Raw genomic sequence first — 15741 nt, forward strand, 5'->3', positions numbered from 1 at the left:
CTCCTACTCGAGCCAGAAGTGAGTGTTCCACATCTCAATAGAGTTTCTCCTGGGAAGCATTTTTTTTTTAAATATATGCCTGGTGTTCCTTGTGTCATTACGCGACGAAGCACGAGAGGTTTTGCGTTAATTCTCACAGTAGACAGGTGACCATCAACTGCTCCGAGATTTTTTAATGCTTTGAGTTCCTTGTTGCGTCTTCAATTAGGTGTCCTTATTGCTTACCACTTCGATCCCCGCAACGCGATTGGTGACATGGCCACAATTGCAGGCCACACGTAACTAAACGTTTTTATACTACTTTCATGGTACTATAAGAGCTTATGGTAATGATATATCGACTATGAAGACTGGACCGTTTCGACTCCTAGTACAATTTCAAAGATTCAATTGCTTGTTTCTTCTTTTCTGTATATTTGAACGCTCGCGGTCATTGCTCCGCAAAGTGACGCTTGACTTGCGTCGTCACACCCCATTGGTGAACTAGGAAGACTTACTTGTGACTAAGAGTAGGTTGATTTACTACAGTTCGACACACAGCATATCGCTTTCTGGCAAAAGCAGAGCGAACACATTGCCTCAGAGGTACAAAGTGAAGTGTCGCGAGAGCTTTCGAGAATGTTCTCTGCAGCTGACAGTCTAAAGAAGGTTCAAACTCAAGACCTTCCAGGACTCTCACCGAAACACATGAAGAACAGAAGAGGTCAGGCAGTCGTAATCATACAAGCAGCGAAGCTAATTCGTATAGCTGCTTGAGAATTCTACCGCAAAACTCCGCAACAGCACCAGAGGTTACTCACATCTCGATTTCATGGACAAGTTAACATTTCTTTGTACAATGTGTGAATCCGCTCAAGTATTCTTTCATACACGACCTAGACTTGCACAAGAGTCCTGCTTGGGACGGCACTACCATGGAACCTCGTAGAAACAAAACGTTAACCTGTAAAACCAGCAAAGTGAACACTTTTAGCCTAGAAACCCACGGTATAAACATTTGACCCTAAATACTTGGGGTGGATCTTCGGTTATCCTGGGAGGATATGGAAGCCTTTGCATCCCATCATGCACAGGAAAACCTAGCCTTCAACTAGTCTGCAAGGGGCGTTGCTGTGTGTAGCAGTTGTAGTAGTAACGCTATTATGGTACACTGTTGTCTGGTTTGCTTGATGCGCGCGTGCCAAAACTGGTTTTGGCGGATTCTGAAAAGTCTCTGTACATCTGAAGGTGGGACACGAAGCCTACATCTTGTGGAAGTCCTCGTGTGCAGAACCGCCTAGCACAGCGTTGCTTGGAAGACAACATAAGAATCAACGATATAAATTAGAAAAGAAAAACGCAATGGCGACACCTGTGGGAGCGTGCATACTCGTACCGTACCGCAGCCATCCATGAGCTGATACGTGCACTTGAAGTCTTGCATGTCATGTACATCGTGGAGATCCACTTTCGGAAACGTCGGATGAATCTTGATGACGATGACTACTAGTAGTGCCTACACGGAGGGGCCAGTGAGCTAAAGGGTTCGATGAATCACTTGTAGGAGAATACATCACGTGATCTGCGCCAGGCGGGAGTGGTTCCTCGAGCGTTTTCGTGTTTCTGCTGTGAGTTGTGCACGAACCTTGGGAAGCACTGCTGACGTAGTCGGTACCTGGCGCTTCTCGCGTGTGCTGCACGGTTGCATCACAAAGGGTCCTGATGAGGTCGATCTATGTGAACTGCGAAGTGAGTTACTTCGTGATTTACTTCGTCACTCGTCTTCTTTGTCTTCCCGGAAGAGGTAGGTCGTCCAGTAGACGAGGTTGAAGAGAGCGAACATGAGCGGGAAGAAAATACGCGAAACGACATCGATGCGTTTCGACCGCGTGGGAAACTTGGAAAGCCAGGCTTTACATACGTTGGTTTTGGGAGTCTTCATGTGGACTTCGCACTGCCGGAGCTTTTCGGCGTGCATATCCCCGTGGTGGTGCACAAGGGGCTTCTGGAAAGAAAAGCAACCACGTCATCGCGGGCTTTCATGGCCGCAGGGATTTATCCAGCCCCCTACTTTCCGCTAACCCCCCGCCCCCAAGAAAAAAAGGGGGGTTGGGTGACACAACCCTCTTTTTGTTTCCTGAGTGCACCCCCTACAAACTGGAGGGGGGGGGCTTTGATATTTCAGTCATGCATCCCCATATACATCCCCATATATGCGAACAGAGGCCTGAGGCCCCTATCAGCTACTATATACTGATTGGGTAGCGCAGACTGGCTTCTGAGTGGAGGTCTCAGGCCTGTGTCCAATAAGAAGGCCTCAGAAAAGACAATTTTCCTCTAAATTTTCCTCTCTCACACACTGTTTCATCACAGTTCCATTCAGTTCTATTCATCACAGTGCCACTGTTTCATCACACAAGTTTACTGGAATAAATTATTTGACTGTTTTCGAGTGTCTGTTCAAGTTGCTCACAGTATGTGATTACGTCAATGAACCTGCATGTAAATCTTGCAATATTCCTGTATAGATACATTTCTCTGCCCTTTATGTTTAAGCCCATCAAGCTGAATTAGAAACACGACAAATTCAAAGCGCTCTCGGTGCTAGAGCTGTTATTAAAGATCACGTGGTCAGAGCCTTAAAAGAGCGACTAAAGATGTAAAAGTCAACATATTAAGTCATCTTTAGATGGAATATAAGGCATTACGTTCATACTCAGGTACCCCATTATGTGAGAACCTGAGCCTGGGTAACAACTAGAGGGACGTAACATATTCAACGTTCCTAATAGACATTATTTAGCAATACTTACATTAAGCGGATTTCGCGTTAATATGATGTCTAGACTGTCAAATTACGTCTTGCACCCATTGCAAATATTTCCGGATTGAGTCGAGCCATGTTTACAGTTCATGGGGACGTACGCCACCAATCACACATTCTTCAACGTATATTTGAGGGTGGTAGGTGTGGAAAACCTTCTGCCAGCCGTTGTTAAAGGATCGATCGGCGAATGTGAGAAGCTCTTCGCCCGCAGCCGAAAGTCTTTGCCGAAGCTCTTTGGCTGCACGTGATGTATGTGTTTATAAGCACTCAAACGTCGCCGTACCAGCACTGGACAACTGTTTCGACCTTTTTGGACCAACTGCTGACGACGGCCCAATAAAGGCCGAAATAGCCGTTACTGTATCCCTTTATATCCGCGTTCTTTAATGTTCGCCTGGGAGACGAAGCAGTGAGTGCCTGCTCTTCGGTTTTAGGGCGAGGGCAGTACTATCTTTGAAGCGTGATGTGGGCAAGCATTGCGCTTGTCCCTTCCTACAGTTTGCAATACAAACAGCTTATTAGAAATTCATTTGTCCGAAAAATGTAGTGCAAGCGGTATTATGTCACGGACCGTTTGCCACCTTCGAAAAGTTAGTTCATCAAAATTTATTTCAGCGAAATTTACTTCTTTCAATGCTCACTTTTCGGTTAGAAATACGTAGGACCTCGATCCTCACTGTGAGGCAACTAATTATGCCATTTCACCACATTACCGCCAGCAAAAGGGGAAGAGTATCGCCTCTGACGATGGAGCTCCCCAATCATCACCATTAAAATAAAGTTGTTCTTGTTGTTGTTGTTGCTAGAATTATGTTAGTGAACCATGTCACGACATGGGCGAATATAAAGAGGATAATGATTTGAAAGGTTAAACGACAACGGAAGCGAAATATGTCAATTCTAAGAAGGAATCCGAACAAGGTGTAAATCTTACGTAGAATCACGGTGACACCAGTATTTTGTGAGCACGCTGTACGGATGGGCATATTTTTGACGATTACAAGCCCGCTGAGCCGCAGACCCAACACGATCGCCCATGGAACGCGCCCGCTTTTGCAAAGCATTGCTGGAGAATCTGAGGAGTCCGTGACGTCAGATATTCCTCGAGGTCCATGGGCGGCTGCCAGGTGAACGTGATAAACACGACGAATTCCGAACAACGCAACAAAATTTTCGATTCGTAGATCTCATGGAAGTTTCTTCTTCTTCTTCTTTTTCTTTTTGTTTGTAGCGGGAATCAGACGTACGCCGAAACGCCAAGTGGAGGGGAAGATTTTTGCCTTCGGTTTCCGTGAAAATACAGAAGGGACCGCTCCTTCTTTCAGCCTGATGCACTTCGTTGTCAAGCCAAGGGTAATGAACACCTCCGAATTCGTTTTGATATGCCGTACACTACTTGTCCTGTTTCGCCTGTTTCCAAGTAGGCATATACGGATTCGCGGCGACGATAAGTTTCCCGTTTTTCGGAAACAGCTGAAATATGACAGTCATGGAAAGAGTAAGACACCGGCGAAATTTGATCTACGCATCTTTCGATTACCAGACGAACGCCAATAACGAATTCGACCACGGGAACAACGACAGACTAGTAGAGCGTGTTGGTTCTGAAACAAATTCTGGTCGAACGCAATGTGGGACAGCCAACAATGTGAGCAGCAAGACTATCACACCTAGAAAGAATAAGGTCACCTTCCTTTGGGAAGGATCTGGGGGCCGGAATCGGTAGGGCTGTCTTTGCAATAAACATCAGTTGATGTTTGACGCAGTGTTTGGTCTGTCTGTTCGTGTGTCGTTCGTCCAAGAAACACTCTGCCCTCGCGCTGGCGAAAGGAAGTCGGCAACAGCTGTAGCACATCTAGGAAACACTTCACTAGCATGTACGATTTTTATTGTCGCGAAAATGAACCTCCGATCGCAAAACAACCGCGGAACGAACGTCAGGGGCTGCAACATGAGGAGCAATATGCGTCACATCCCTGGTCTGCTACGGCGGCGCGAAGACTCTCACCAAGGGCTCAGAGAGCTCCGCAGCAGAATTTTATATCGCGATTATGGCGGCATTTCAACGAATATATGGAAATCTGAGTCGAATTCAGCATTGTGTCGGTACACACCGCAATATGAGGTGAACAGCTTTGCAGCTCATTTTCGCTTCCGTCGTCCTTTAAAGGGGCAACCGCTTACGACGATTTCTTGACGGGAAACCGGCCAACTTTCTCACCGGCAGGACAACGCGACGGAGAAACGGTGGAGCGAACCGCGTGCACAGTTTTCTACTGCGGCGGACGGTGTCGCCCTAGCGGGCGTTTCGTTAGTCTGTGTTAAATATTGACTTGATAAATATTTTGCTACACATCGAAAAGTTGTAGAGGTACACAGAAGAAATTATTGCGGTCAAAGCATATTCGCGACGCAAGCGCTACAAAAGCGCCCTAAAACACACGACAGCATGCTTCCCAGGTTTGTCATACGGGCATCCGAAATGCCCGCCACGTCCGCACGTGGAGCACCCGCATGTGGAGCGGTCCTATTGGCTGCCATCCAGCGGCCACTTCCGCCTCTCGCCGGATATTTCTGTCCACCACTGTCGTCGGGAAATCGGTGACGTTCCTATTGTTCGCCCGTCGGCTTCGCGGAAAACCGGTGACGGTGGCCGGTTTGCCGTCGAAAAAATTGTCTTATGCGGTTACCGCTTGTGAGGGTGTGCCCGTTCTCGGATATTTAAAGGAATCGTGACACTTGCGTCTAAAGTTATTCCGCATATATGTTCTATTATAGTTATTTTTATTGTTATTCTTTAATTACAAGCGCCCCGGCAAGCACATTGATGTGTCCTACACCTCCATGTTTTCTTTGTTATTTTTCATAATAAACATAAATAAAATAATCAAATAAAATATGTCAAATGCAATTATTCACATCGATCTGCACCTGCATTCCAAGTTTGACAGCAAAGGGCGATAATAGACGCGCATAAATCCAGCACCGCGAATACCGAAACTTACGCGACTCTGACGTCACGGTGAGGAAGCGCGACAGCGGTCACGTGCTTATGCCTACCAATGGGAACAATCGAAGCTCTGATGTCAGAGCATAACGAGTGCGTGTGTTCAAGGGTCTGTATCACGCAAAGTACGACACGTAGAAAAAAAAAATCATTTTTCCTCAACACTCTAGTGTGCAATACAACGTGTGCTCGATGTGATGAACCACATCTATCAAAGTGTCACAGCCCCTTTAAGGACCCTTTACGCTTCCTACATCTGCTGCCATCCAGCATTGAATATGTATTCAGAAGTGTCGTGTTGTGCGCGATTAAATGGTGTTCCACAATGATTTTCTCCGGGGCAACGTTATTCTCCCCTCATTTCATTCTTCCATTTGTTTTATCTTTCTTGAAGTACCGGAGGTATTTCTCCTACAGACGCCTTATGGACAGAGCAGAAGCACCTTAAGAAGTGTTCGATCGATCCATTTTAATTGCATCGCGCACATCGAGACCTGTCGATATAGTTGCAAGATAGCCGAATACCGATATAGCCGTCTGAGTGTTTTCAGAGGAGGAGTGTTTTCCTGGCTACATGCGGAAGTGATATGGAAATGTTGCCTTCATGATGCTGGCATGCAGCGCTCCGTGCTGAGACAACACCATCTACGTAGATAGAGAAAGCCTGCTTACTCGTCGACGTGACGTAACAACTAAGAGTCAGCCAACCAGGATCGAGTTTTCAACAACCGTAGCCAATCACGAATGTGCATTCAGCTGTAGTAGCCATGTAGGCGAGCCACCGTCAGCCGTTAGGGCATCCATTGTCGTCTGCGAGTAGTGAACGTACCCGCGTGCTAAATGGGAAAACAAAATAAAGCGCAAAAAGGTCCCATATTTTTATCAAAACTGATTTTCTGTAAAACGTGTTGCACTTTTAGTCTACAGGTTCAAATTTGCAAAGTTAGCTGCAATCCTTTGCGACTTCTTGAATTCGCAGAACTGCGAATCGCGGTAACAGACGAATTCTGCTTTATGTGTCCACGTAGCGAAGTAGTGAGAGGAGGCATTAAGCAGGCCTTCTGTGTCTAGGTGGCGTTGGCTGAGAGGACCAGAGAAGTTGCATCATTTCAGCCATTTCTCTCTCTTTCGGCATTGCGTTATGAGCTGCTGCAAATAATTTGTCTACCTTCTTCCTGTCCCTCTCTCTCTCTCACTCTACGAGAGGAGATTTATCTCTGCGTTTGATGATAATATCGGGCAATTTCTGATGTTACATCTCGAGACAAATAGACCATGAGCAATGTAAATTGGAGAGGCTGAACGAGCCCAAGGCAAATGATATGAAAGACGGTCGCTGACGAAAAGTGAGCCTGTGCCGGTGGCGGGACTAGGGCTGGCACTGTGGAAGCTCTGCAAGGCTGCTTCAGAGCAACTAACCAAAATATCTATTTTTGCATCCCTCGTTGCGTAGGCAGACGGCACACATTTGAATCTGTCGACTCCGCTTGAATGTTGCCCACACGCGTCCCAGGATGTACAGAATGGGGAAATGTTGTTCCATGAATTGTTCCACCTGTGGCAATTTAGCTGACACTAGGCACGTCCTCCTGCGATTTGCTGCACATGAACGGCCGATATGTGGTTTACCCATAGTTCCTCCGCAGGATCACCGCTGGTGCATTAGCTATGAAAGTTCGTCTGGGGTCCTGGAACAATCCGTCATCTGAACGCTTAACTATTGAAGCCTTAGTACAATTGCTGACGGACACGAGATGGACTTCTCGTTTATTTGTTTCTAAGAAAAAAAGAGAGGAGAAATTGAACTCGTCTCTCGACGTGTTCTGCTACACCTAACAAATTCTCCCCCACCAAAAAAACAAAAAATAAAATAAAATGTACTACTTCGCTACGGAACATGTGCTCTGCTTAAATGTTCGCTATTCGCAAGTACGATATTCACTATTCACGTGTTCACGGGAAGTCTTCTATTCATAATTACCCCAAGATCATGCACAGAGAAGCCTAGAAGGATGTATCCATCCCACAGCTCTCAACAAATTTCACAAATGCCGCCAAGGCAGCATCCTTCGTGTTCGGTGCCCAATTTCCTAAAGCCTTCACTATATCGAAGACCCTGCTGTCCAGTCGATCAAGTGTAGCTTGAGTGTAGCTCTTTGTGATGCATACCTAGTGCAGTGCATTATAATATGCTCACTATCCTCCACCGTTGCACAAACCGAACAATTAGATGAGTCAGCTCTTCCTACTTTATTGAGAAAATGTGACGGCCATAAAACACATTCAACAGACACCGGTGTAAAAACGTCTGAATAGAGCGCGGTAACGTAGAAGGAACACAGAACTTTAGCCCCGTATCTATGCGCTGTAGTAGCAACGAATCACTCTGCAATTGTACCCATCGCCGTCTGCACATTTCCTACGACGGTGACCTTAATGAAGATGTAACATCTGACTGAGTATATCATCGGCTGTATCGTTGAAGATAGGTGTGGTATGTCCGCTTACTCGTCTTCAGCTTGATTCCTTCCTATACCCACATGTCCAGGAATCCACTGCAGAGTTACTTCGTGGTCGGCGGCTCTACATTTTTTTATTCATTTAGTATTTGGCGAACTGTTGGTCTCATACAGTCATTCCCCATGAAGTAAAGCATGGCTTGGAGTCCGGCTTTTGAATCGCCGTATACCACCCACTCGGCAGGTGACTGTTGTGCTGCTACGTACTGTATTGAGAGCTGGATGGCTACTAATTCTGCTGTTGTTGGAGATGTTTTGTGCGACAGTCGTGCAATTCTCTCTTTCCTGTGCAGTGGAACCACAAAAACAGATGCTGAGCCTGATGGCGTCGTCGATCCGTCAGTGAAACTAGTAGTGCGGCTACAGTGACACTCCAATAGACAATGCTGTCTCAAACTGCAGTAGCCAAAGTGGACTTGGGGTGGTGTACTCCAGGCACGGAGATGCAAATCCGGGGTAGCTCTAGTGTCCAAGGGGGATGCTGCTTCGCTCTTGGCGGTGTGTGCTTCGCAAGTTGCGCTGGTAAGGCGCAGTGACTTTGTAGAAGACAAAATTTCGGCATCTCAACTTCCGAGCCAGGGGGTGCTTATCATGGCGCACATTCAGGAGCAGATAATGGCGCACTATTTCTTGCGTTCTCAGCACATCTAAAGGCAGTTCTCGAGCTTCTGTTGTTGCCAAAACATTGGAGGTGGTTCGAGGTAACCCGAGGTAGATTTTCAGACCTCTTGTTAAAACTCTCTGTAGCGTCTTCTCTGCTGTGTCGTTTATCGCATATAGTACGGGAAGATGGTAAGCCACCACTTACCCAATAAGCGCCCAATGTACCGTAAGTAGGGACTTCGTCGACATTCCCCAACGGGGGCCGGAGAGGCGACGAAGAACGTTGACCCGTGCCTCAGACCGCTCCTCAAGATGTTTTATGTGAGCAGACCATGATAGTTGTGCGTCAATGACGACTCCTAAGAGGCGGTGATGGGACACCCTTTGAATTGGTAGACCACTGAGAGTCAGTTGAAGACTCTTCATTCTTTTTCGAGTAAACGGGAGGTCTTCTCGACAGATACGTCCATGCCTCTGTCCGAGAGGAAGAATACCGCGCTATCTAACGCATTCTGAAGTCGTTGTTGCAAAGCAGGCAATTGCGACCCAGACATCCATAGACATATATCGTTAGAGTTAGAGTTAGAAAAGGAAAATAAGGAGGTGGCTGCTCCTACAAAACACAGGAGCCGGCTACTCCAAAACACTAAAAATAAAATTAGTACGTCTAATAAGTTAGAGGCCCTGCAATGTCCACAATTAAGGGATGTTATTAAAGCAGCTGTCGCACGATGTCTAAGATCCCTCGGTCATTCTCCGAATAACTTCACCAAGTCTAGACGACGGTGGTCAAGTCTTTCCAAGAAGGCTCTATGGTCATTACGTTGGACACAGTATCTGAAGCAGTTCATTAATATGTGTTCAGTGTTCTCCCCATCAGCATACGTGAGGCAGTTCGGGGAGCTTACGTTTCCCATCTTGAACAATAGGGCACGGCTGAAAGAGACGCCTAGTCGAAGGCGGTGCACCAATGATTCAATGGCACGCGGCGTGCGACTCGGAAGACAGAAGCGTAAATCCGGGTCGACTTTGGCTAGCAGGCTGGACTCCGCGTCAACCAACTGTATGTCTGCAGGCGTCGTGACGTATGCTACAAATCATTGTCTTGGCGTCCGTCCCCGCGAAGTATACAGGGGTCTTACTCGTTTTCAGGCGTGTCAGCCAAAGCATTCGCAGCTTCATTTTCGGGAATGCCTACGTGAGCTGGGATCCATTACATATCGATGTCATGCCCTCTTGAAACAGCAGCGTGATATTCGCATACGACGTCGTGGGCAATAGGTGCTGGACTGAGGCCGGGGAGGAAGACATTACTTTCAGAAAGAGAAGAGAGAGAAGGGAGAGAGAGACCCAGGCCCGCACGACACGAATAAGGGGAGGAAGACAGTGCTAATTCCTAGCAAGCTTGCTCGCGAGCCAGTGAATATCACTCACGAGCGAACAGCTGGAGAAGAACCAATGTGACGAAGCGCCAGCAGAATTCCGTGAAGCTCCGCAGCAGTCGGTGACATTTGATGGGACAGGCGAACACTCAGTTGAACATGTTCCTGTGGCATAACGGCAGCACTCGTAGATCCCGCGTTCTGAGTGGATCCATCCGAGTAAAACTACTTGCTGTCACTGAAGCTGTCAATAAGAGCCTGGCCGTGTTGACGCAAATCGCAAGGCGGTGTCGATCTCTTGCTCGGATTGCCTGAGACCGCAATGTAGGCAGCAAGCTGGCGCAGCGTCCAGACGGGATGGTTGTCCGTCACGTGTTTGTGTTTCGGGATTGAAGCTCGGTGCGGCATTATTGCACAATGTATGCATGACGAGTTCCTCTTAAGGATGGACTGGACCAATGGGTGACCACGACGTTTCGTTACCAACCGGGTGTAGTGACGTAAGGATGCCTGGATCCTAAGTATTGAGAAAGGTTGTACCCGCGCTTCTGCCAAAGCTGTGACATTCGAGGTTGCTCGAGGAACACCTAGGCGCACTTTCACACTCCTTGCCAGGACACTTTGTAGGCCTGACTTGGATGTCGGGTAGACACCGTTAAGGACAGTCGCATAGCATGGCAACATCCAGACAAAGGAAGAATGTAGACCGGGCATATATCGTCTTTGACTGTGTTTCAGTGACCCGTGTGCTTCAATGGTCATTGCCTGCCGCAACAAATGAATGCGAAGCAGGGTAAGGTAGGGCAAGATGAGACACCAGGCAAGACGCGACATTTTTTGCACGACGCCGCCTGTCTCAGAGACGCGTTGCTCCACGCGCTTAAAACTTCACTCATAGGTGGCTCTGCATGTCCGCTTTATTGCACATGATAATTGTCCGGATTCGTGTATGCGTTGAAGAGAAAGCAATCGGTTACTTCTGCCTGGAATGTAAAGACCCGCCAAAAAGGCACAATTTTCTGTAGTCCTTTTTCTTGACATCTGTGCAGCCTTTCGCAGGCTTATTCTGTCAATGTAGGTCCACATCCTATTTTTTTATTAATTCATCTAGATATATGCAATCTATGTGCACTCTTGGTTATCCGGTGTTGAACAGAAAAAAATAATGCATCAGATTATATGCACGGGGCAAGACGCGACAATTTAATGTAATTTAGAAACGGGTAAATCAATTATTACGTGGCTTTATGCTTGTTTATGCTTTTTTGCATATTGCCTAGGATATTTCCAACAAAGCAGAAGCGCACGCAAAGGCGAGCGACCAGCGACACATCAGACTGGTGGTGCCCTGTTTGCAAAGGACGGTGGAGCAAAATAGCACCGGGTTCTGTGTGGTTTTATTGAACATCGTGTGAGCGGTGTGGGTCCCACGGGCTTAACTAGCTCTGCTTGGATTGCAAAAACTAATTTGTTTAGTTTGTTACCACGGCGTGTCTCATCTTGACCCATGCAATGGCTCGTCTTGCCCCGAGGGTTGGGGCAAGATGAGACAATCTGCATTTTTGAGTTCCTTGTTTTGTGTTTATTTTAAACCGACTACGGCCGTTCTGCATTGACAGGTCACAAGCTCTAGACACCTCAAAGCCTGTGGCTAGTTTTTTCTTAAAGCACGAGAAATAAAAATTTCATATTCAATTGCAAATTTCTGTCTCATCTTGCCCCACCTTACCCTAACACCTCTACGTAACTGCGACAACCCTCTTCGCGATTTACCTTCACATATCTCCGCCAGAAAACGAGGATGAGGCTGAGGCGCCAGAAAGGGCGCATTGCCTTGCGCTTTCGGAGGGTATCGGCAATGTCGAACCAATTGTGTGGCGCCGCGCGCGTGGACAACAGCAAAAAGAAGAAAAATAAACGGCTGGTGATCGGAGGTTTCGGTTAATCTTGGCAATAAGCAGACAAACAAAGTATAGCGACTTCCCACAGAAGTCAACCGGTTCAACCAGCGTGTGGTTCTCCTTGCTTGCCAAAGATGGACCGGATGCCAACTGCAGGTTCTGATAATTCAGTGACTTAGTTTTGAAAGTCAAAGCAGGTTTGCCTCATTGGTGCCACTGTGGGATGAATCGATGGGAGCTACGCTTAACGACCCCGGAGAAACGTAAGCTTCTTATTTGAGGAGAACATAAAAAGGGCCTCATCAGTTTTCCTATAATGTTTCGATTGACACATAGAGAGAGCGCCGCGAAGACACACACAAAACAAAAACAGAGTTACTACTCAGAGCCACCGTATGCGCGCCGCGTCGGTTTTATCACAATCCCGATATCCCGTCCAGAGATCCCAGAAATCATCTGGAAAAATCCGGAAATATCGCGACTGAAGAAATGACCCGGGATTCCTAACACTGCTCACGACGTGATTATAGGTAGAAAGCTGCACTCATTTATTTGCCTTTGGAAGTAGCGAGCGAAATCATCTTTGCCGACGGTCACCAATAGCGACAGCGAGTGTCATTCAAAGCCATGTAACTTGAATGTTTTTTGTGATGATGTTAGGTTACGCCGTTATGTCAATGTCATATTTAATCCTAGAAGCTACTGGGGACCTACTTACGTAGAAGCCCCTACTATTTGGTTTACATTCTGCTTCGATACACTGACTCAAAATCAGCCCTGCAATGTGTACGAAGCATGGGCATCCGCGGCTCTTTAGCCCCGGTGATAGTGAGTATCCTGACGACGCTCAAGGTTCTTGGGGAACAGGGACACTGGTTGACCCTACAGTGGGTCCCCGGCCACACTGGCATTCAGGGCAACGAGGAGGCAGATTTGGCGGCTGCTACTGCCCACCGTATCTGCAGAGTCGTGCCCATTATCCTCAGTTCAGTCTCCTCTCCCACCGGCGACGATCATAGGTGGATGGGCTGGCAGGGAGTGGCTTTTTAGCGAATCTGCGACGTGGCTGTGAACACGCCTCTCACCATTCAGCGGCCTCCCACAATGCGCAGGCGAAGGCGGAGGAAAAGCGAACTTGCGAAGCTATGAAATGGCGAAGAACGCGCCCCTAGGTAATACCAACCAAGGATATCTAGGGTGTCAATCAAGGCAACCAAGGGTATCTGAAGGCGCATGTATGGCAACGCGCCTCACGCTGGGCATGGCATGAGTACAGCATCGTACATAGCTTTATTTCTAAGGGACGGCAACCGTGTAACACACACGTTAAAGATTTTTCAGCAGTATGGGGAGCTTTCACGAGTCCATAGATATAGTTCATGTTCGGTCATGTTATGCACATTTCGTAAACAAGTGAAATAAATATTCTATTCACATCTTCCAGTGGGTACGGGGTCAGTGAATACGATACTTGGACACAAAATGCCTAATGCAGAGGCGCGTAGAGCGCATACGACACGTTCTGCTCCATGCTGTAGCATGGCACTAAAATTTCATGGAGCTACATTCTGCAACATCTGGTTGTCGGGTGCTTTCGTTTTCCTACATGCAAATCGAGCCTGTTAGTAAAGGAGTTCCCATTGTGAAGAATGGTTGTCTGCTTAAATCAGTGGTCTCAAACACGCGGCCCCTCTATTTTGTGGCCCGCCCACCATTTGCCACTGAAGCTGTGCCAAAGTTGCACACGGCGACCTAGTAACCATGTCAAAAAATTGTAAATGAAAATGTCCGCTACGTAGAGGCACGCAGTCAACGATGTTTTACTAATATACTACGTGTTTGCGAGTTTCATTACCGCTTGCTTTGTCTTCATAATCTTTTTTAGGACTCGGCTCCAAAATTTAATTCGATTTTATGTCACCAACTAACCCACTGACTGTGTTAGGAAACCGTTTAGTAAACAGTGAAAAAACGGAACCCCAGAAAGGGACAGAGGAGGTAGTAAACAGTACCTAACATGCTTCAGGTCGTCATGAGGCTGATAGCGTCAATGAGGAAGAGTATTGTTTATAATTGCATTGTTTATAGTGGCGGAGAGGACAGTCAATCATCGTTTGCTCGCTGACCTGTATCATTTAGCTCAGCTGCGATAACACTTTCGTGTCTCTCCTCGTCTTTCTGCCGTGCTGGTGTGGTTTGCGGAACTTTTCGTCGTCGCAGGAGAAGTAAAGTTCTGCATAAATCCGCGAGCGTCCGACGGCAGACCCGTCGAATGGCAGAGCCCTGTGCGTATTGATTTATTTATTTTTCCACGGTAGGTTCCCCAAAAGCAATTAGCTCCATGAGCAAATGGAGTTAAATTTAGCACTTGCTTCGAATTGGTGACAGAAAAGGATACCTTAAGCTGGTAAATTTCGGAGCTTAGTTATTAAAGATGATGACGGTATCACAAAGCAAATCCGTATCATAAGTGCCGGAAATGCTTTGGAACTAAATACCGTTGAATGCGTATGTCCACGTAGCGTACTCCGCACGTATTCGCACGTTTTCTTCTGTCGTCCGCGATGAACAGTGAGTTCACGTTGAGGTTTCTGGACTTTGAGTGGGAGGTTCGAACACTTCACTGATCCCTTTTCCGTTGCCCCAGAAAACATAGAGCCTGGACTGTAAATGGAACTAATGGAATTTCAATATAATTCTATTTGACCACAAATATATTGCGAGGTGTTAGTTCCTGCGTTTTACAGGTACTTAGACAGAAAGAGGTCGCTCCCTCTTTCTCCTGTTAATACGTTGCGCGGCTACTGTCAATGTTCGGCAGCACATACGTTTGTCAGCAGTTTTTTTTTCCCCTCATGAACCTCAACAAGTCTAAGTTACGGTCACAGCTAGCTGATCTTCATCTCAGAGCGCGGCTACGAATTGCCACCACGTCAGTAAATCTGAAACTGGACTTGAGAAGCTTGCATAAGAAGAAGCGGCCTCAAGTTACGTCATCCCGAAACTAGGAAGCAAAGCTTTTTCAGATTGACATATGTTTACGGTTGGCTCTCATGTGCAAATCTTGTAACCCAGAGTTTAGAGTCTCAATCTGGTCTTCCTGTGATCGTTCGGATTGTTTTGTTTGTTTTCCAAACTGCCAATAGCCGCACGGAATGGCAACAATAAAATGCGGAAATAGCAGATGCGCAAAAAAAAAAAAAAAAAAACGAAAAGAAAAAACACATGGTCGATCCATTGGTGGATCCGACGGAAATGCGTTGGCATTAAAACTTGAAAACCCTAATGGGAGCCCCCTTTCACAACCCTTCCACGACCCTACACAACGCTAACGCAAGACAGCATTCGCAGCTAAACGAGCCTTTCGGGCTTCCTTCGAATCAGCTTGGTGGTGCCGTCTCGCAGCGTCAGCCTTCTTTCGCCGCCGCTTGCTTGCTTGCTTAGTAGGGGGTGCCCCTTCGCACAGCTTTCATAACCCATGGCGCGCCCACGCAGACACGTCCGAACCAGTCGACCACCACAG

The 15741-nt window shown here is 47.1% G+C and overlaps 1 protein-coding gene and 1 long non-coding RNA gene across 10 annotated transcripts in view; both read right to left on the minus strand.

The window, feature by feature from the left end:
• LOC135385561 (uncharacterized) overlaps positions 1 to 15741 on the minus strand; it is a 390670-nt gene that overhangs the window by 144643 nt on the left and 230286 nt on the right. The window lies entirely within an intron of this gene.
• The window catches only part of LOC135385560 (glutamate-gated chloride channel-like), a 468552-nt gene continuing 452817 nt past the window's right edge, over positions 7 to 15741 (minus strand). For 8 of the 9 annotated variants that reach the window (XM_064614944.1, XM_064614942.1, XM_064614941.1 and 5 more), the window contains one exon: positions 7 to 1984. In XM_064614944.1, coding sequence (XP_064471014.1) covers positions 1754 to 1984 — 231 coding nt within the window. In that variant the 3' untranslated portion in view covers positions 7 to 1753. The remainder of the gene's footprint in view (positions 1985 to 15741) is intronic. The other variant, XM_064614945.1, reaches the window with a different exon arrangement.

Source organism: Ornithodoros turicata, chromosome 2 (genome assembly GCF_037126465.1).
Source record: "Ornithodoros turicata isolate Travis chromosome 2, ASM3712646v1, whole genome shotgun sequence".
NCBI lineage: Eukaryota > Metazoa > Arthropoda > Arachnida > Ixodida > Argasidae > Ornithodoros > Ornithodoros turicata.